Source organism: Apostichopus japonicus, chromosome 22, assembly GCF_037975245.1.
Source record: "Apostichopus japonicus isolate 1M-3 chromosome 22, ASM3797524v1, whole genome shotgun sequence".
Lineage (NCBI taxonomy): Eukaryota > Metazoa > Echinodermata > Holothuroidea > Aspidochirotida > Stichopodidae > Apostichopus > Apostichopus japonicus.
Window position 1 is genome coordinate 19,842,284 of NC_092582.1, and position 22,274 is coordinate 19,864,557.

The window sequence follows — 22,274 nt, forward strand, 5'->3', positions numbered from 1 at the left end:
CTCCAACCAATAGTGGGGCGTATTGATACGCCCCTCAGAACTGTATTGTAAGCCACTAAATGTTGTTACTTCTTGGTGCTAAATGACACTCCAATCAGTAGCGGGGCGTTTTGGTACGCCCCTTAGAACTGTATTGTAAGCCACTAAATGTTGGTACTTCTTGGAACTAAATGACACTCCAACCATTAGCGGGGCGTATTGGTACGCCCCTTAGAACTGTATTGCAAGCCACTAAATTTTGTTACTTCTTTGTGCTAAATGACACTCCAACCATTAGCGGGGCGTATTGGTACGCCCCTTAATAGTGTTACTTCTTTGTGCTAAATGACACTCCAACCAGTAGCGGGGCGTATTGGTACGCCCCTTAGAACTGTATTGCAAGCCACTAAATTTTGTAACTTCTTGTTGCTAAATGACACTCCAACCAGTAGCGGGGCGTATTGGTACGCCCCTCAGAACTGTATTGTAAGCCATTAATGGTGTTTCTTCTTGGTGCTAAATGACACTCCCTTGCAGTTGTGGGGTGTATTTGTTTCACTGATTCACTTTTGTACAGGGACAAGAGGTATTTTTCTTCCTTTTAATTCATGTAAGAAATTAACGTACTAAATTTCAGTTTATGGTCATGTAGATAAAATATAACATGAAATACATAAGTTGGTACAAACAAAGAATAATTTTCTCTTTGTGTTATTTTTTGTCTCAAATTTATGTATCTGCAGTATGATTACAATGCATTTGCCTTTTTAACTCACATTTTGAAGGTTTAAAGACAATGACAGTCATAGCGTAGATGTTTCCCTTGTATATACCATATTTTTTTACCCGGATGCAAACGTCATTAAAAGCAATATCATTTCTGGTAAATTTATCAATGTTGAACAGAAAGTTTTTTTTTTCTTGGATAAAAGTCAGGTTTAAATAGTTCCTAGAAACCCTAAATGTTTCCTAGCCTCTTTATTAAGGGCAGTCCACAGCACTCTATGACAAGGTAAACATTAAAGATCTGCTTTATTGGCTCCAATTATAGCACCCTATAGCTAGGAAAGGTTTGTGATTACGTAATCAACCTACCACGGTCGTAACTCGACCTCAGGCTGTACAATTAGCATGCATAGCTTTTGAATCATACAGCGTTCACACAAAGACCCTCATTGAAGGGGGAAAAGGGCAGGCTTTGCAGACTAATTAGTGAAAGGAGGTGCTTTTACGACCAAGGCAGGTCGATTACGTAATCTTAAAAACTTTTCCATGATAGCGTGCTATAGTTGGGGTCTATACAGCAGACCCTTAAACATGCATACGTTTAAGGGAAGCAGGTCACTTCGCCCAACAACCATTTCGCCCAACTGCCATTTCGCCCAACCTTACCATTTCGCCCAACCAGCCTGTTCATTTCGCCCAACCAGCCTGGTCATTTCCCCCAACCTTGATTAAATATGATACTTTAGTAAGGAAACGTTCGGGAATTGTTAACGTTACGCGATACGAACCGAATATTAAGGAAACTTGAAGTCGTGGTTAAATTGATTACATATGTGATTACATATGTGGTTACATTGATATATTATATATATATATATATATATATATATATATATTTTAATTTAATAAGGAAACGTTCGGGAATTGTTAATCGGTAGGATTGATCAGTGTTTTAGGGGTTAGATTTGATAGGTTTTTATGGAGACCGATTCCCTTTTGTTTGTATAACATTAAATTAACACTATGTAGAACTAGATAAATGCCTAACTGCTGTGAACAATACCCTTGATTAATGCCTGGCGGACTTGATAAACGCTTGACCGAAGTCATCAAGCAGAACAATAGCTATGGATTAATAAACCAACTTGAACTAGTGAAATAGAAAAGGTGATATTATTCCACACCGATTCCCCTTTGTTTGTATAATAAAATAACTTCCATTGTATGCGTAACCGCCTAAAGTAGTGTAATCCTCCCATTATACCCGAAATTACTGCTTAGACTCCTATCGATATCGAGCGGACCTCACTTTATTTACCTACCACGAAGTAACATAATCCAAAATAAATCAAATTGCACTAGTGAAATAGAAAAAGTAATATTATTCTGACTGAATATTAGTTTAAAAAATGGTTGGGCGAAATGACCAACAAGGTTGGGCGAAATGACCAACAAGGTTGGGCGAAATGACCAACAAGGTTGGGCAAAATGACCAGGCTGGTTGGGTGAAATGACCAGGCTGGTTGGGCGAAATGACCAGGCGTGTTGGGCGAAATGGCAGTTGGGCGAAATGGTTGTTGGGCGTAGTGACCAGAAAGCCGTTTAAGAGCCATAGATAGAAGCTTATTAGGGCATACTGTGAAAGTAATTGTCATAGGACATTTCAACATTACAAAAGGACAATACGCATGTATAACTTTGTTATGTTTTATTTCACCATACATCCGGCCGTCCATAGGGGTAGGATCTTTAAATGTTGTGACCTAGCTGAGTCTTGTGTACATGATGGGGGTTTTTGACCAACAGGTAGGATCCATTTAGTATGACGAACTTCTGACCTAAAATGTTGTAGTTTGAATATCTTTGACTAACAATTGTAACAAATTGTTGAACATCATCTTTTTTTGGAGGAATGGATTCCTAAACGTTATTCTGTCTTTCCTGTCTTTAGGCTTACTGAAAAGAGGACCGATTCTGACAGGACTAGATACATTTGAATACCCTAATCATGTTGATAGTTAGGGAGCAACATTGCCTGTCACTTAGACACCAAATGGAGCTCTGCAGAGCTGGACTGCCGAGTTCATGCCATCAGGAAGTAGAAAAGATTTGATCGCATCCGTCCCAAGATCAACAAACATGGAGGTCAAAACTACTGAAGATTGTCACTCTGCCTTTATCAAAGGGAAGTTCAATCCTCAGGGTTCAAAATTGGACAACTATTGCAAAAAATGCCATGTCTGTTAGATTTCAAATGAACAACTCGTCATGCATCTTGCTGTAGGTCCTTGACTTGCCAATGCTTAATTAGTATTCATGACACTGCAAATGTTGTGAAGCTTATGCACATTGTCTATGGATCTGTTAAAACATTACCTACTATCGTACTGAATAACACAGACAAATATTGCAAATTCTCATGTCATGTCATGGTTTGGAACAAATAGATTCATAAGAAGGATATGTACACAGATATATCAGGTCCGTATCAAAGGGGGGGGCGTTGGGGGCGCGCGCCCCCCGGGTAAGGAAATGAGGAGAGAAGAAAAGAGAAGAAAAAAGGGAAAAGGAGGGAAAAAAGAAAAGGAGGAGAGAAAGGAAGGGAAAAGAAAAAGAAGAAAGAGAGAAAAAGGAGAAAAGGAGGGAGTAGAAGATAGCCAAGACCTCGGGAAGAGAAACGGAGGAACAGTCATAGTTAAAGCGCTGATCCCTATTATATACACAGGGTAGCCAGTGACAGATCAAGGATTACGGAGGGGGTGTGCGCCTCACCCTACCCCTTACACCGACAACTCCATTTTTGACGTTTCCATTTTTCCTCTCTCACAAATGTATCTATATAAATACTATATATGGTCTATCATAACGCGTGTGTGTTTATGGACGCCTTAAACAATTGTGCTATATGGAACCAACTGTGGCTGGTCTTGAACTCGACCGAGTCATCGGGGAACATGACGCATTTCGGGAAGGGGGCGACCGCCCCCCCCCCCGGAGCAAATTTTCTTTACGACATTGCTAGTAAATTCAAAATAGACAATGCTTAGATGCAACTTACAAGGCCTGGGACGTGCCATTTTCAGCTATCTGGGAGGCATTTTCGGCCAAAAATTTTCTTGTACGCTTCGCGCCAACCCATGGTGGCGCTTCGCTTAGATAGTTTGCCTACAGGCTTCGCCCCTCTCTTGGCCATAACTCGCTACACGCCTGTTCGAATTTGTAAAGCAAATTACAGGTATACCATCATATCAGTGAGCATTGAAATGCATGTTCCACGATGAACAGCCTCAAAAACTGTCTATGTGTGTAGTCAAAGGCGTAGGAGCCCAATTGGATTTGGGGCTGTAACGACTTGCCCGAAAAAAAGCCAACATTTTTCGCGCGCTAAGCGCGCGTTCAACATATCGATACCAATATCATATAAGCAAGCATCGGCCATTACATTGCATGGCATCGTGTACCGCACGGTCCGTGAAAGTTGCACAGTATACCGCCGGATGTTAATGTAAACAACCAAATGTCTTATGTAGATGGAGAAAAACCATACAGATCCATTTATGTCAAAACTCTCTTTTACAGTAGTAATGTCGGCCAAGCTTACAACTTTATTTTAATTACCAAGGAGATCATTTTTAAGCTATTCATTGCTATTTATTTTTCTTTCAGTAGGTGCCCGAAAAAATGGGAAAAAATTTGGTTTCGGGGGGGGGGGGGGCTGCAGCCCCCGCCTGCTACGGGACCTACGCTATGTGTGTAGTGTTCGGTTTCGATATACCTGATATCGGAAATATTTGCTATTTTTCATTTCCGAAACCAAGTTTTATAATAGCCATTATAAGAGGTTGCAATATTTCTACACCAAGAAATTAACTGTGTCTGAATTTTCAAAAATTTCCTGACCAACATTCTTCATCATACTTTCCTCTACGAAGGGGTTTTTTCTATATTAGTTGTCCATATATTGAATTTTGTGCAACATTATGGGTATGTTTTGAAGTGATTTTTATTCACGAGAAATGTGAATTTTAAATTCTGAACAAATAATGGGCTTAAAACCTTCAAAAGTGGGGCTTTCTGATATTGTGGGCCGTGACGTAGAATCACCTACAAAAGCAATGATCCATAGGACATGCAATGAGGTCGAACATGATGTGTAACTGGTGACAATCTCCAAAAAGGTTATGGATGGACGGAAAAAAAAACTTTTGGGAAATACTTGGTTCTCAGGCAAAAGTGTTCATCTGGTTGGTCATTTTCAAGCCCGAGAAGTGCCATTTCCGGTGATCTGGGGGGGGGGGGGGTATCAAAACCAGAAATTTTCTTGTACGCTCCGCGCCAACCGATGGTGGCGCTCCACTTAGATAGTAATTCGCGCCCCCTCCCGGTTAGAAAATCCTGGATACGCGCCTGTATATAGACAGCTTACCTGCATTAATGTACATCTGACTTTATGAACTGTATATATACCCTTAAGAGGATATGAGTACATCACAATGAAAACATTACTCAAAATTATTGTGTTAACCCTCATAGTCAACTCTCTCTATTTACCATAAAATGTATATAAATATGTTTACGGCATCAAGACCACCTTTCCCAGAGGTGTCTTCTGACACTTCATCACAAAAAGAACCATTGATTCTCTGCCATGATAATCATCCAATTGGATGGTACTATACAGTATGTGTATACTGTTGTATAGAAGTGTCAAAACAAAGTATGGCAATTAACTGGCGATATCCTGATACATTGTGCAGTAATTGTTTTTTAATATGAGCAGCTGCAGAGACGGGACATGTTGTTTTTGTTAATTTATTCTTCATATGCTCATATATGTGTAAAGGGGTAATATATTTATTTGGGGGTGGGGGTGTGGAGAGAGTAAAACACCTTACGGTAATTATGTGATTGAGTGTTACACATAAGAGCCCAAAATGCTGATATAGACAGTAAATCACACCCAAATTAGAGTATTGCACGTCCGCCTTGGGTTATAATTTCCATCAACCACTCTCCTTGGTAGTTCAGCATCCGTTCATAGCTGGATTACTATATCCGTGTTGTTAGATTTCAACCTTCATCGATCTCCTCTTCTTTTTCCTGTAGACGTATCCAACTAATTGATCTCCTTCTACCTCCATGCAGATGCCTGGATACATCTCTTGCTCATGCATGGCCTCTGGTAGATACGTCTAATTTGTTCCAAAAGGTGCGTAGAGTAAGTATTTCTTATGCATGTTATTTTACCAATTTAAACACGTGTTATAATTCGAACAAGTTGGCAGGCAGAACTTTGTGTTCTATGATCAACACATATGAATAGATGTCTATCTTGTTCCTTCGAATAGCCAAGATTTGTTTTTATTACCAAATTTAATGAAAATAAAAATGATATGAAATATAAGGAACATAGAACATTATCAATGGTACTCTACATGAAAAGAAAACTACTAACTTTCCCGACAGTTTCAATTCTAGCAATGGACATGAAATTACGGACGGACATGAAATTGAGGATGCCTTTAATAATTATTTTGTCAGTCTTGGTCCTTCCTTGGCAAGTTCCATTGAGTCCACTACACATTTCACTAATTTCGTAGGTATTCTCAATCCTTACTCTGTGTTTCTTTTTCTGTGTCTCAAACCAAAGTTTCCAATGTTGACTTTTCTTCTTTAAGTACTAAAATATCTACTGGCTTTGACAACCTCAGGCCTGAAAAAATCAAACTGATTAATCCTCATATTGTGAAAATTCTGACTCACGTTTTCAATACTTCATTTTATTCAGCTGTTTATCCGGATCAGGTTAAGATTGCAACAATTATTCCCACTTTTAAAAAGGGAGATGCTTTATTTAGTAAGTACTTATTGCCATATTTATTTGCACTGGCAAATGCAATTGATAAAATTCACAGAGTGCTTGATTCTGGAGTAAATTGTATAGATGTCTGTTTAGACCTTTCAATAGCATTTGATACCATTGATCATAATATACTTCTTACTAATTTGTCACACAATGGCAAAATGGGATTGACTATTTCGTAGTCTAGTTATTTTATACTCTAAATAGGTTTTGAAGGTGTGGGTATGTTGTCTACATGTTATGTATGTATGTATTTTAGATCCTACTGCAAGCAGGAACTCGCGAAAAAGCCTTATCAAAGCCGCGAGCTGACCGAAATCAATATGTTACATTCATATCTATGTATGTATTCATACACACATATATATTTTGTTTTTTCTTTTCTTTTCTTTTCTTTCTTCAGGGAGTCTTCCACATTGTTAAGCTTTTAAGCTTTATGGAAGACTTCCTCCACTTTGTACTTTTGTGGCAAACAAATAAATAAATATAAATATTCAACGTCAATGATTATGAATTATCAATTACCAACAACTCTGTAACTGGAGGGCATGCATTAATCTTGGAGTGACTCGAACTAGGGAACCTTATGATTGGAAGGCACCGGCGTTAACCACTGAGCTACCACTCCGCTTTTTTTTTTAAAGTAAAACGTATTTTCCCAAAGACGATATAAGGACTACCTACTTAAGCTTTATCGATCCACATCTTCGTATTGCTGCATTCTCTGGTATGGTACTCGAAGACCAATCTTAACAAGCTGTACACTCTTCGGAAGAGAGCAGATTGGCATATACGTTCTCCGCCCCATGTGATTATCTCATTACTCTAAATAATCTTACATTTACTTACCTTGCTATTAATAATCTTCTCCCAAATACGTTTTCTACTTTTAATATGACCAATGACTCTTTTCATAACTATTGTACCAGGCAGCAAGGCTATAGTCATCTATGTACTTCTTTCTGCTCAACTTCTCGTAGTAAGTTTAGTCTCACTTCCTGCTCTCCCTCATTGTGGAATAAGTTTCCCGTAATTTTTAAAGTTAAACCTTCAGCTGCTTCTTTTAGTATGCTGCCTGTTCATCTTGGTTCGTGGATGTGGTCAGTGAGGAATACATTGCAGCTAAACAACTTCGACGGTTTTCTGTTGTCATATGCTTGTCATGTCCCACCAAAGGTCGCCCCTCCAGGCCCCCAAATAATGCTTTACAATATAACATACACTGGTAATAGCATGATCATGCACCATCATACAGAGATAAGCACGAGCACAAAGTTAGTACAGTTTATACATTCTATATGACTCCATCATTAATACATTCACCTATTAAGCTGCAAGCCATTGCACTCTTCAAACTGGAAACATTCAACACCTGTTAATAGGCGAGTTACAATATAGTCTCTTTTCTTCTACAGCTAGTATTAGTTAGTGTAAACAAAGTTGTTTACTTTATATTTGCGTCACCTAAAAGGGCAAACATCACAGGGGAATACCCACTAATGAAATGCAGGGGAACTTCCATGTACCTGAATAACTCTTATCAACACTGGGCTGCATGGTTCATTGGTTCAAGGCCGTACTGTTGTACTTACAGTATGTCATTGCATACATGCACATTTGTGTATTCTTATATTTTCATTTAATGCATATATCTACATGTAGATAAGTCTCCAAACTGGCAGTATTAAGCAGATGCAAGTAGGTGAGTTACAATATACTCTTTCTTCTTATACAAAAAGTATAACTGGAACTAGACATTCGGTGCACCGGCCTAAAAATATCTTCTAAGTTTTAAATGCAAGCATATTTTCTCAGTAATGCATGGATGAGGTTAATAATTCCATGAAAACTGGTTGTAGGCCTAGCTAGCCCACTTGTAAACATGCTACATTGCGATATTTACCAAATTTCTACTCCTAATTGTTTTAAGCCTATCAATATCGGTTGTATGATGAGTAGGGCCTAGGCTCGTATGCTATGCAGATTTTGTTGGGCTAATCACTTGGAAATGCAATTAGAAATGGGAAGCACACAGCTAATTTTAACCCGCTTAAAGGAAATTTTTTAGAATGTAATAATATGTAGTGCTGATGCCTTTGTGGTCTATAACACTTACATTAGAGTGTTACAATTATTTGTAGAGCTGATGTTTAAAACTAGAGTCCCCAAAATGTTACTTTATATATATTGATATCATGCAGTGATGTAGTAAAGTATTTTATCCAAGAACCCTTACTTCTGAAGTTCTGAGTACTTGAGGTACCAAGTATACTTGTAAGACTACTTCATGTTTGGAATTATTACTGAGGTCCAGTATCTATATAGTACAGCAGTTTTGATTTCCAGTGTAGGTATCTTTTCGTCCCATTTTGAGTACTTTTGATTCATTCAATAAACAGGAACCTTTGTTTATAACTGCTAGCTGATTGTCATTTTAAGGAAATCATATAGCAGTTAATTGAATGGACACGAATGGTTAACCTCGCTATTGTTCTCAATGTCAGAGAATAATTTATCCAGTATTGCGTTGAAAAATACTGTGCAACATAGTGAAACTGCTGAGAATGTCTCAGGATGTGTATAGCAGTCTTTGTACAGAGGAACCATAGTACCAAAGAGTCAAATTCAGAGCTTTCAAAACTGCTACACAAATGTGAACAACACTGATGAACTCTTTATCATTGTTCAAATAATATGTACTGTGTGTGGGTTATTCCTTAAGCAACATATACATTTTGCTGCAGGAAAGATACGGTATTGCGTAGGGTAAAACTATACAGGAATTTTGGAAAAAGCATCGAAAATTATGAGGCTTGAATCCTGTTGCAAACTCAGATTTTAAAATCATCGTTTTTTCATCCTGCTGGGATGGAGTTATTAGTACTTTGATGAGTACAAGGAAAACTAACAATGGCCAAAGTACTTAAGATGGAGTATGATCGAGTAAATGTTGGGTACTACGACACAGCTTCTATCTTGTTTTGGTTGAAATTTACACAATTTTACATATTTTCCCCAAATGTGTGGAATGAAAAAGTCGTGAAAGTGAAGGTAAAAAGTGTTTACTCTATGGGTATGTCCAGCACTTTTGACAAGTCTTTTCAATATTTATTCAGATCCCTCTAACTACTTACAAACTTACTAAGTCTCTATCAGACAATGCTCAGGCTTTTCAACTTGGACTTATTTTGATTAAGACTAGTATATTACATTCACTTTACGTCGATCACAAAGCAATGATGTAGGCAAGTTCTATAATAGTGCTGGAAAGTGTGAAAAATGACATAGTACCAATAGACTGAACCATGGATGTGTTGTTTTATGAAAAATAATTTCGCAATGTTGTGACATCTCACTGACTCAGCTTCAAGTGACATTTTCTTGTGCCTTGACTCGATCAAGTCACCAACTGAGATGACTAGACTTAGCTCAGAACTAAAAGGGCTTGAATCGAACTTAAAGAATACCGGGTCTTGAGCATCCTTTCAGACAAAGTATCAAGTCAAAGCAAGAACGCCATAGTCAATGGAAGGGACTCGAACAAGGAATTCAGAGTCGCTCCATACTCAACAAATGAAAATATTAATGTAGTTTATCAAAGTAAAGATGCTAAAGGTGTGACTTAGAATATTTTCTAATGCTAAATGGATGGAGACAATCAATATTCAAAGTGACCAGTTTGCCACAGTTGCAGAGACATACAGAACATTGAAAACACATTCACTGTCAAAAATTCAAGAACTGAAGAAAACAGGAAAACCAGACAACAAGAAGAATGGGATGTTCCGTACTTAACCACTAGAAATGAATTAGTTTTCATTGATTTTTCAACTGATTTTTTTTTCAACGTAAATACTTTATATAGAACTCATATCATGCATGTTTTATCTCGGTTATATTCAGCATCACAACAAAGGGTTTGTAATTCCTTGCCTTTAATACAAGTTTATATATGGTATCACTTGATTAATATAGAGCAACTGAGGAAAATGTGTCCTAGTTAACATCAATTCCAGAATATCGGAAAAGGGTTCCACAGAAATAACTTGACCATTGCAAAGATAATACCCTTCTGAAAATTGCTACGGAGTCATTGTTGGAAGTAGAACACTTACTGAAATAGGAAAGGTCGAATACTGTGACAGTGGCATGCCATTTGTCAAAGAAATGGTGCTCAAAGTTAAAAAAAACACTTTTATGAAATGGTGACTTATATGGCAGAATTTTTAAGTAGCCCCAAGTGTGAAATGTGACATCTTCCAGGCCCATGTAAAATGTAAAATTGTTGAATAATAACACTATCCCAACCTTCCTCAACACAGCTTGCAACTTCAAATTTTGAACTCTGTTGGAAACAAAGTGTGTCTTGTACTCCATATGTTTATTCACATACCAAGTATGAAATGAATCTAACCTCTACTTTGTGAGTTAATGTATTTTACAAGGATTTCAGACCTTCACTTCTGTTGACCTTATATGGCCCTTGACCTCCACACAAAGCAATGCGTTCCCTCTACTCAATATGGTGCATCCATATACCAAATATGAAGTGCATCCAAGTTATGATTTTTGAGATATCGTGTTCACAAGGTTGTCAGACTTTGACCTCTTTTGGCGTCAATTGACGTTATAGGGTTCTTCTACTTAATAAGGTGTATCCAACTACCAATAAAGTTCACTCACCATATGGTTTTTGAGTCATCGTATTTACAACCCAATTAAGGCATCACACACATGCCCTAACACACATCATCACTATTGTAATAAATATTCCTTTTCCGTTTGGCAAGGAATACAAAACTAGGTTTACTGAAGAAAATATCAAATGTTTAACCCATACCAATATCTAGCCATGGGCTGCTTAAAAAGACATATTTGCCTTGTAAGAGCTTTGTAAATGCTCTATAAATCTTGTGTTTACCTTTGATACACATACAATCATAACAGTAGAAATATAGGTATGCTTGCATGCTAACAACATATTCAAAAATGCAGGTAGGAGTCAAACTACCCAATGAAAGTACAGAAAAAAATAGTCTTAAAAATTAGAGGTCGTTTCACTATGATTATGTAGGCGAATACATGTATTCTGTTACCAATGAGTCTGGGTTTTCAACCGCGGACTCAAGTTGACATGGGCAGATTATATGACTCAATTGATTTGAAATGGGCAAACTGGTAAAATGACTTGACACATCATTGCTGTTTTGACTTGAACCCGACCCACATATTCAATCCATATTGGCACAAATTCACACATCATCCAAACATTCAGTTTCATCTATAACTCATAGCTACTGTATGTACAACCTGTTGAGTTTAGGAACACAGCATTGTTATAGTGTGTAGTGCTACATATTGATGTAATTTGGAGTGATTTATACTTCAAGCAAATCTAAAAGAACTCCTGATTTGCCAATGTCTAGTCCGCTGGCAAATCTTAACCAATTAGAATCCTTGTAACATTTTCTGAAAGATAACTTCTCTATCCCTCCAAATCCGTTCGAAGGATATCAATCCCCACTATCGGGAAACAATGCTGTTGAAACCTGCTCTTTAAAATGAATAACAGTAAGCATAGTTAATAGTGAAAATTTGAATAGGAAAGTCTACTTAAATGGATCAGATCAAGTCCAGTGTTAAGTACAATCTTTAAACGTGAGAAAAGGTAGATCAGTGGAAAAGATCTCTTATAAACTCTTTTAATTCATTTTCCATTTCAAGCTAAGAAAACAAAGAAGTCTTAGTAGTGAAATATCAAGTTGAAGTTGTGTTGGTATGCTGAAACCATATGAAGTTGAAGATGTTTCTGTTGCTTTAGCTCATTGCTGCATGGGAAATAGCGAAAGGAATTGATGAGGTTGACAGGTTAACATCATTGGTCATTAATGTTTGCTATGAGCATGATACGTCTTTACAGAAACTCTTCAAATTGATCTCTTAATATCGTACATGAACAATCAAGTTCTAAGTCATCAAATGTTGTGATGCTGGTACTGGTCGGTAGCTAGACCAGGGCATTAGTGCCCCCTCACAAACCACTCTACCCCATCTGTGCCACCATCATCTACAACAAGTTCACAAGTTAGAGGACACAAGTATAATGTTCCCCTAATTAAATTGTAGGCACTCCTCCTTGAAGTGTTGTTCTAATTCTGACCAAGTAGAACCATTGTAAGATAACTAGCTCTAACTCTCCAAACATATTTCAAGGAAATCGATAGTCACTATTAAAGGGATATCAGTGATATGTAATACATAAGATGTCTGTTTTGTAATTTTGTCTCCTCTCAAGCGTCTGCAAGTCAGAGCTCGGCAACAAGATAGCTGGCAAGATGGAAGACCGTGATGAAAGAAATGTACGAATCAAGTGTGGCGTTTTCTTTTTGAGGTAAGTACAAATATAAGGTAAATACTACCTGATATTACTCATGTTCAATGACAATCCTCGCAGCTTTTGCTTTGTTTGATTTCAGATGAAGCTTCTAATTTCCAAAGCACATGTCTGTCAAAGCAAGTGAGTCAAAGCATATGCCTGTCAAAGCATATGTCTGCCTAATCATGTAGTTCACATAGTGGCTAAAATACAGTTTAATTTATTTGACCTGTGACCCTCAGTGTTTAACATAAATTCATGCACTATTTATTTCCGAGTCTGATATCCCTCATGAATTTGAGCGTTTCGGCAATTTTTTTTATGCTACTAGTGGCCCAACGGTCGTCTTTGGTAAGACTGCCGTTCATTTTTTGCCACTGGCCGCTGCTGCACCTTTCAAGGTTTCTGGTCTGGAACATAAGCCTGTGTTACGCAATCAATTAGTCAAGCCTAGCAAAGGGAACGAGCATGGAAAAGTCACTTCCTCAGCTCAAATTTCCTCCGATCTACCGCTAGAGCTTATTAAAATGCCCGAGGCAGGTAAACTGTCATGACAGTGGTATTCAAGGATACAATTTCAAATGAACCCTTCCCACTACACAAGTTGGTTGTGCCCCTGGTGGTAGTTTATATCAAGATATGCAAAGTCATCAAATACGGCATTAATATATTACCTGGCTTGCCCCTCACACCACAAAGGCAGGCTACACGCCTGTCAAAGAACGTTCCTAGGAAAGCTATGGGGCAAAATTCCCCTTTATCACATACCTTTAAACCCTTATATTTCACTTTATGTATGTATGTATGTATGTATTTTAGACCCTCCTGTAAGCAGAAACTCGCGAAGAAGCCTCATTGGCTAATCAAAGCCGCAAGCTGACCGAAGTCAGTCTCTTACATTCATATTTTAACGTCCATGATTATGAATGGTCAATTGTCAACAACTCTGTAACTGGACGAAATACATTAACCTTGGAGTGATTCGAACTTTACGATGGAGGTCAAAAGTATATATTGATAACATTCATCTGCTTTAATTACAGTCATATGAAACGATGGACTCTGTCATACCATCAGGTAAGCAGTAGAGTTTACATTTCTTCATTTTGGTTACTCACCTGCCGATATATGCGGTCACGTTTGTGTGTATGCGTTTGTATGTGTATGTGACATACTAGCTTGTAAACATGAAACAACGATATCTGTAGGAACTTTATTGGCTCTCATGTTTTGCATGTGGCTTTCATATAATAAGTACAACTACCTTATTGTTTTTGGTGGAGGTCAAAGATCATTTGGAGTCATCAAAGCTGATACTGTAAAGCCCTATAACACAAACCTTGTAATCCCAAGATAGGTTACTTCACATAGTTCATATCTGGATGTGTATTTCTTATAAAGAGTACAAGAACCCTGGGCTGGGGGTTAATGGTTATTTGGGATCAGCAGAGGTCTAGATGTCAAACTATCAAAAGTACTTTATCTTGAGAACGTTACCTTTCCAAAAGAGATTATACATGCATGGTGATTACCCAATTGATAAGTAAACTTGCTCCACAATTTCGTTTATGTGAAAGCTCATTTAAGGTTTGCAGAAGTCAAAACCTACACAATTTCCTAAAATCAGGTCTCAATGAAGTTGTGAAATTATAAATGTTGATATGAAAATCCCATATGTTTTCGTAGGACCTCCTTGCTGTTGTAGGTGGAGGTCAAAGGTTGGCTTAGGTACATAAAGTATGCACTTTAGCCAGAGTTTACTTGCAAACTACTCTTTTGCTTCATATGTGATGTATTTAAACGCAATTAACTGATGGGAGGGTCTCCCTCTGGTTGATTCCTTGTGTAAACACCATAAATCAAAAAGTTCAATTCATTCTTGGAATTTGGATCTGTCTTATCGAATACAAGAATCGTATTACTTTCTGCGAAGTTGTCATCTTGGATCAACAGAGGTTTCAGTCTAAAAAAATGTAAACACAATAACCCAAAAAGTACATCTTGTGGAATTTTATACTTGGTATGATGATCCAGCATGGTGATTACAGGAACTGTATTGAATTTGGTGAAGGTCAAAGGTCATTTGCAGTCAGCATAAGTCAAAGTCTTTGAAACCATGTAAACATGATAACTCAAAAAGTGCATCTTTGTTGAACTTCATACTTAGTATGTAGAACCAGCTTAGAGAGTGCACGAACCCTGTCGAAATTGGTAGAAGTCAAAGGTTACATGGGGGTAACCTGTGTTACAGTTTGTAATCCTTGTTTACATGTTAACTCCAAACTTAAAGCTCCAAATAATCTGTGAGTACTACCATGCTATGGTTTTATATTCGTGAACATAGTTTGGTCAATTTCAATTTAGTGATCGGACCCAACATAACAACTATACATATATAATCATCCAGGAAATGAAATATGCTTCAAATAGTTGATACTCTTGTGTTGTTTGCTTTAAAGTAGCCCTTATCAGTTTCAACACTCTGACTTTCAACGGGTCAACAGTTTATCGCAGATGATCTCAAAATTGGCCTTATTCTCCGTGATATATACTAGATGAGTTTGGCAGTAAGATGTGAACATATTTTCATTAATATTCATTAATAACAACTATTAAAGGGATTTATGGTGGCAGAGCTGAAGAAAAAGTCAATTTGCTCATACATCTCTGTGTCTATATTTTACCTATAGGCTGACTGTTCTTTCTGGATTTTGAAACATTTTGGAATAAAAGTTCTATACTATGAAATCCTTACCAGTGAATTAATTGGTTGATGTTTACAAGTGCATGAGTACTACAAATAAGAGATCGTCATGTCTGATCTTTGCCGGTTCTCACTTAATGCTTGGACACATTTAACTCACTTGCTCCACATATTAGTCAGATATGTGGATTTTATTTGTAGCAAATTATATGGCAAAGAATCACAAAGCCAACTGGCTTTCTGGTTATGTTAAGTATGTAGATCCCAAGCCCCTACCGTGTACTCTGCATATAACAGGGATTGGGTATGAAGCCAAGATTTGGATAAAGCAGCGATTTGCTGTTTAGATTTATTATCCTACCCTGTGCATCCCTTGATCGAAATGTTTTTCTTATTGATTTTGGACACAGTTGATGGCATATATTTGAGGTGAGGGACTGCTGGTGTTTTAGCTTCATTAACATGGCAGTTAGTCTCGATAAAGTTGTCAAGGTGTGATTAGTGCATGTTGTATAGTTCAATCTGACCTGTCCACTCATGATTCTATGTACCATAAGTGGATTTGATCAGCAATAATTAATACAATCTGCTTTTGTCTAATCTTCCTCAGCTAAGATCCTTCATTGATGGATTATTGAAAGATCTGGAGGCTGAAGCAAACGATTTGAAAGTGGAGAACAAAACTGGAGACTATGTGGATATGCTTCAGTATTGTCTTTATGTTTATGAGGTTTATATTTTTCGCCTTGGACTTAACACTGCAGAAGATGATATGCGATTCCTTGTATTAAAAGCAAAATTACCATTAGCGGCAGTATATATGGTAAGAATTTCTACAACTGAGTCATATTTCAACCTACTCCAATATTATGTCAGTAGAAGCACAAAATAGTATAGATAAAATAGATTGACTATAGCTGGTCACGTTTTGCATACTTGGGGAAAGTTACTCCTTATACATCAGCAGCCCTTTAATCAAAGGGCAAATTCCGCCTATTTAGTCACCCAGCTTCTCAGGAGGAAAATAAAACTCACTAACAAAAACTTTGGTGGTCTCAAAGAAATATTACAATGCATTCATACTTTAGTGGGTATACAAAACAAACCGTACTGGTTTTTAAAGAATACAAGTAAGTTACTTAGATTAAAAATAAGCCAGGACTTAACATCTGATGCCATCGTTAACACCATTTGAGACATTTTAGAACTTTTAGGTAGGTGTCTTGATATCGGAAAGCAGTATGGAAATGATGTTAACTCATGTGTTAATATTTTGCAGGGCTATCAAATATCGACACAAAATATTGAATCTCGATTGATATGTATGAAGCAAATTCTTCCTGAGTATAACAGAGACAGGTTAAATTTGTACTTTTCGATATGCCCGGAGAAGATCTCAAAGGCGAAAAAAGAAATGAAAAGTTATATGCTTCAAATTAGGCAAAAAATTCTTAGCACAACCCTACTTTATGTCAGTGTACTTTTAGCCAATTTGAAGTGTTTTAGGATTATTAGCATAAACTCATACCCGGTGCTGTGCCTAGTAGATAAAGGAGGTGGCATTTGAAGCACCGAGGCTTAGCAATCGGGAGGTTTGGGACTCGATTCCCGGTAAGGTGGGTTTTCATAAAAATAAAAAAAACGTACGGTTTTCCCATCTGAAGTGACTTTCTAAATAGAAAAGATTCCAAAATTATATTAATATTATAAAAATAACTAAATAACTGCTGTTTTCAATCATTATTATATTGAATTGTGTTAGTCCAGGATGATGCAATGTTTCCTGTTTTGTAATCATTATTATTATTATTATTATTATTAATATTATTATTATAATTGTTTTTGTTATATTAATATATTGAATTGTGTATGTCCAGGATGATGAAATGTCTCCTGTTTTGTAATGAAAGTCAAGGTGCCTTGGGATGGAGGAGGAGGCTGGATGTTAAGCAGCTACATTAGTATAATTAACCTTTTGACTGTTGATTTTTGATATAGTTGGTAAATTTAGACTGTAATTAAACAATTGTTAATTGCTAGCTAGCAAACCTCCCTGTCCAATGTGCTGATGTCAGCTTTTTCCCCCGCAGAATACTTCCAACAAGTAATTATCATACACTATGGTAAACATTTTGGTTTTCCTTTTTCAACAGGGCCAGTATGAAAGAGCAATTGATGAAGCAAGGAATGGTAATGAAATATGTCATAGAGTTCTGTAGTAATAATACTTGTTTTTATTACTGAAAGGCTAACATACGGCACAAAATTTGTTTCATAAAATTAAAAGAACATGTTTTAGGTGTTAAGATCCTTTTTTTTTTAATTTGTACTCGTTGTAAATTAGAAAACAATGTACTAACATTAACATGAAGCCTGCACTATACAGCTGATGGCATCATCGTGCAGTTAAGCCTTGAAGAAGCATTCCAAGAGGTACAACAATTTATTGCTGAATATCTTGTAAACTAGAAAACCTTTAAAACGTTACCGGCTCTCAAGGTTTTCTCTCGCAGACTATGACATATCAGGACTAAAAAAATGTTTTATTCTCTGAACAATTTCATACACACATTTATTTATATAAATGTATGTATTAATTTATAATATATATATATATATATATATATATATATATATATATATATATATATATATATACACATATATATATATAAACATATATATATATATATTTATATATATATGTTTATATATATATATATTTATATATATGTTTATATATAAATATGTGTATATATATATATTTTTTATAAATATGATGCCATCAGCTGTATAGTGCAGGCTTCATATTAATGTTAGTACATTGTTTTCTAATTTACAACGAGTACAAATTAAAAAAAAAGGATCTTATAATCTTATAATATATATATATACACACACATATATATATATATATATATATATATATATAAATATATATATATATATTGGAAGTATGTCGTTTGTGTGAAAATGAAACAATACGTACAAGAAAATGCTGCCAATACGCTCTGTACCTAGTAAAACACACTTAAAGCAGTGTGAAGTGCGACTTCAGTCTTGAACAGCATGAAAAGATCATTTTCATCAACGCCAAAAAGTGCCTGGTGTATGACAATAAAATACCCTGGTGCAAACACAACGTAAGTGTACACATGTGTTGGTGGCAGATAATATGTCTGCTATAGGAAAGGCAAAGATATATTCACAGGTTTAAATCAATATCTCAGCAATTTGGATAGATTCCTCTGCCGATGTGATTAATTGAGGATTGACTCGGTTCTCTACAATACTTCCGGAAATGGTGAGTGGCCTGTCATCGCCCTCCAAAATCATATATTTTGTTTTAATATCTAGTTATTTGCTTCTCTTAACAATATGACACATTAGAATGTAATTACTAATTTGCTTATTCTGAGTTCAAGACTTGATAAGGGTACTAACTCTCAAAAGGCAAATGATCTTCATCTGTTTGTAAAATGATTTGTAATATATCGTTAAAAATGTTCATAGATTCTTAGTATCAGGTAATGTTAGAAATATTTTGATTATTTGTATAAAACTTGTTTTTCATCCGTTAGTTGTGAGACTCATTGATCATCTCGGTCAGTACGAACAGATACGGGAAGAGGCACAGCTGATACTTTCCGTGGCGAACGCAGGATCAAATTTACTAAAGTATAGAAATAAAGGTATAAGCAAGGTCGAACTACAGAGACAAAAACAGAATCTTCATTACTTACATGTGAGTGATTTATTTATACTCTTTCTTTATTTAATTTAGTTGTCACAAACAATTTTCTTTTTCATTCTTACAATAAGTCAACATGACTAGTTTTCCAAACATGTACAGATGTTCTAGAAGCCTTGGTAGTTAGACACTGACCACTGAGGTTTTTTTTTGTGATTTCTTTTCTCGTGTGTGTCTTTAGCATTTTCTTGTTTGCGTTGTTTCCAAAGCATTGGTATTGAATGACTGGTAGATGAATGCTATGCTCATAGAGTACTATTTGCAAAACACAGTCACAATTGCAGTGATTTTGAGGCAAGCCAATCAGTAATCAGGATGTATCACAATGTTTCATAATTGATCAGACATGAATTAATACATTATGTTCATATCAAACATTTCTAACGCTCCCCTAGATACAAACTGAAGCTACCGAAAACTGGGTTAACATCCCTACTCTCTTCATACCTGTCTTCCTTCCATCTCTGACCTAGTGGAATGGTTGAATCTTAATTGTCCCCCTAATCCCCTTATCTTGTACCTTCTCTCACTTCCTCCTTCTTTCACCTCTACCAAAGCATGTTCTATTCAATTTCCCAGAAGATTTGTATCCCAAGTCTCAAGAGAACATCAGCATCTCTTCCCAGTCTTACATGTAAAGACCATCTTTTCAAACAAAATGATGCAGTTTCTCATACATCATGTCACCATGCCTGACATTTCTTTCAGTAACATTAGCTTCTAAATATAAAACATTGGAAACCTTGGCAATTTTGTTTAAAATATTCTAAATATTTAAAAAAAAAATTATTCAGCTAAACAAATTATTTATGGTTTCTGACATCTTATTATGAAAGGCAGAATTAATATTGAGGCAATTATTCCTCCCAATTTCCTTAAAAAGAGTCGAGGAAAGAAGAGTTTTTTACCAATTTATTTTTGTAAAATCTCTTTGACAGAACTGGTATCATTTATTTCATTTTGATGAACATGCATTAGTGCCTTTCACAATATTGCTAGATAATTTAAATGCAATAATTTTTGGAAGAAACAACAACTTCCAACTCTTCTTCCACACTTCTTTGCAGGATGTCAAATAGTTTATATGTGAGTGGAGAGTGGGTGGAGACAATTGTAGTTGAATATTTGTCACTGAATTTACCTTTTGAATAGCTGAATACCAAGGGAACAGAGCAGAAGGCTATGTTGAAGCAGATGATCGAAGAACTGGGCAAGGAGTTGGGACCTAATCAGGAAAGTGCTGAAGCAGAGATTAACGATACTAAATCCCCAGATCTGGCCTGGATCCCAGACGATGTTTTGAAGCACCAGGAGAAAGTGGAAGCATACAAAACGAAAAAGCAACAGGTATAGTTGTTTATTACTCTACAATAACCATAGTTTATTTTTACAGTTACTCTTGCGGAGAATAACAATATAGGCATATTCAATTAAACAGTTGCTTAACTTTCATTAAGATCCTCATAGCAAATGGCAGTTCTATAAAGTATAAAACTTTATCAACCATGATTGTGACTGGCATTCCTTTAGAAGGGCACATGAATACATGCTGCACTGTCAACAATAAAAGAACAGCTGCACAAAAGTGTACATATATGTACAATTTAATAATAATATTAATACTCTATTAGTATCATAAGTATCCTTAATATATTAAGGATACTTATGACACTAATAGAGTATTAATATTATTATTAAATTCTATTGAGAAAGTCATGGCATGGAAATGCTGGGTTGACTAGATTGAGCTTACTTATAATGACAATCATTAAATCTCTCATTGAGTCAAATATCACGTGCCAATTCCGTTTTTGACACCTCGCTGAAGGCAAAGGAATCTATATACTTGATGGTGATGGCTTGTGTGTGAGTAAGCGATGCTCTGGTTCTTGAACATGATAACTCACCAAGCGTAAATAAGCTTACTAAAAATCTGCAGCATTAGTTAATGACGTAGTTGGATGATAGATCTGTTTTGAGAGAGGTTAAATGTCATTTGAGGTCAACAGGAGGCAAAATCTGTAAAGCTTGTAGACGAGCTAACTCATTTTTAGTATGTAGGTGTTGCTCAGTAAGTTCTGAGCTGATGTTGTTACTGTGAAGGTGAAAGGTCATTTGAGGTCAATAGATGTAAGAGTCTAAATTTCATGTAAACTTGATGGCACCAAAAGTAAAACTTGGATGGACTTCATACTTGTTATGTTTATCCATGTTAGTAAGTGCAAGGACCCTAGTGTTTTGTAAAGAGGTCAAAACTCATGTGAGGTCAACAGGTCAAAGTCTAAAATCCTCGTAAAGGTGATTTTCACGAAATTAAAAATACAGTTAACCTGTGACATTTCCAATGCTATAATTTTCTTTTGGTGGACATACGTCAAACAAGTTAAATTTACAGCTTGCGAAGAGGTTCAATATACGAAAGGTCTGTGTTTATCTTGAAATCATTCAGAAAGTGATATCTGCTTAAAAGAGTGAATAATCCTTTGGTGATTTACCAAAAAGGGCTCTAGTGGCTCTCAGTTGTCAGTTTTCACAGTCTGAGCTTCACAAGGTCAAAATTTGCCTTATTCTCCTTGAAATACTAGATGACTTTGGCAATAAATATGTCACAGTGAGTTAACAATGTCAAGTAACTTTTTCATTAATAACAATTGTTAAGGCAGCTGTTGACCAATTGCGTGTGTGTTTTGAGTGCACGGACTGCAATGTATTTGATTATCCGAACTCACAGGACACTGCAACAAGCAAACCGTGGCTATCAAAAAAGTTGAAATCCCTAGTATATGAAAAGAAAGCTGCATTCTCAAGAGGGGAGTTTGATCTTGTAAAGGAAAACAGCGGGTGACAAAAAGGAAGTGAAGAGATGTAGAAAAGA

The 22,274-nt window shown here is 36.3% G+C and overlaps 1 protein-coding gene and 1 long non-coding RNA gene across 8 annotated transcripts in view; one reads left to right on the forward strand and one right to left on the reverse strand.

Annotated features, from left to right (window-relative positions):
- The window catches only part of LOC139964145 (uncharacterized), a 67,587-nt gene extending 60,030 nt beyond the window's left edge, over positions 1-7,557 (reverse strand). For both annotated transcript variants that reach the window (XR_011791845.1, XR_011791844.1), the window contains exon 1: positions 7,418-7,557. This is a non-coding gene — a long non-coding RNA (uncharacterized lncRNA). The remainder of the gene's footprint in view (positions 1-7,417) is intronic.
- Positions 5,176-22,274, forward strand: part of LOC139964140 (3'-5' exoribonuclease HELZ2-like) — a 79,003-nt gene continuing 61,904 nt past the window's right edge. For 2 of the 6 annotated variants that reach the window (XM_071965512.1, XM_071965513.1), the window contains exons 1-7: positions 8,131-8,270; positions 12,864-12,959; positions 13,988-14,021; positions 16,259-16,471; positions 17,802-17,838; positions 19,230-19,393; positions 20,552-20,746. In XM_071965512.1, the coding sequence (XP_071821613.1) occupies positions 12,904-12,959; positions 13,988-14,021; positions 16,259-16,471; positions 17,802-17,838; positions 19,230-19,393; positions 20,552-20,746 (699 nt within the window). In that variant the 5' untranslated portion in view covers positions 8,131-8,270; positions 12,864-12,903. Of the gene's footprint in view, positions 5,924-6,541; positions 6,563-8,130; positions 8,271-12,863; positions 12,960-13,044; positions 13,086-13,987; positions 14,022-16,258; positions 16,472-17,801; positions 17,839-19,229; positions 19,394-20,551; positions 20,747-22,274 lie in introns of those variants that run through there. The other 4 variants (XM_071965509.1, XM_071965510.1, XM_071965511.1 and 1 more) reach the window with 4 other exon arrangements.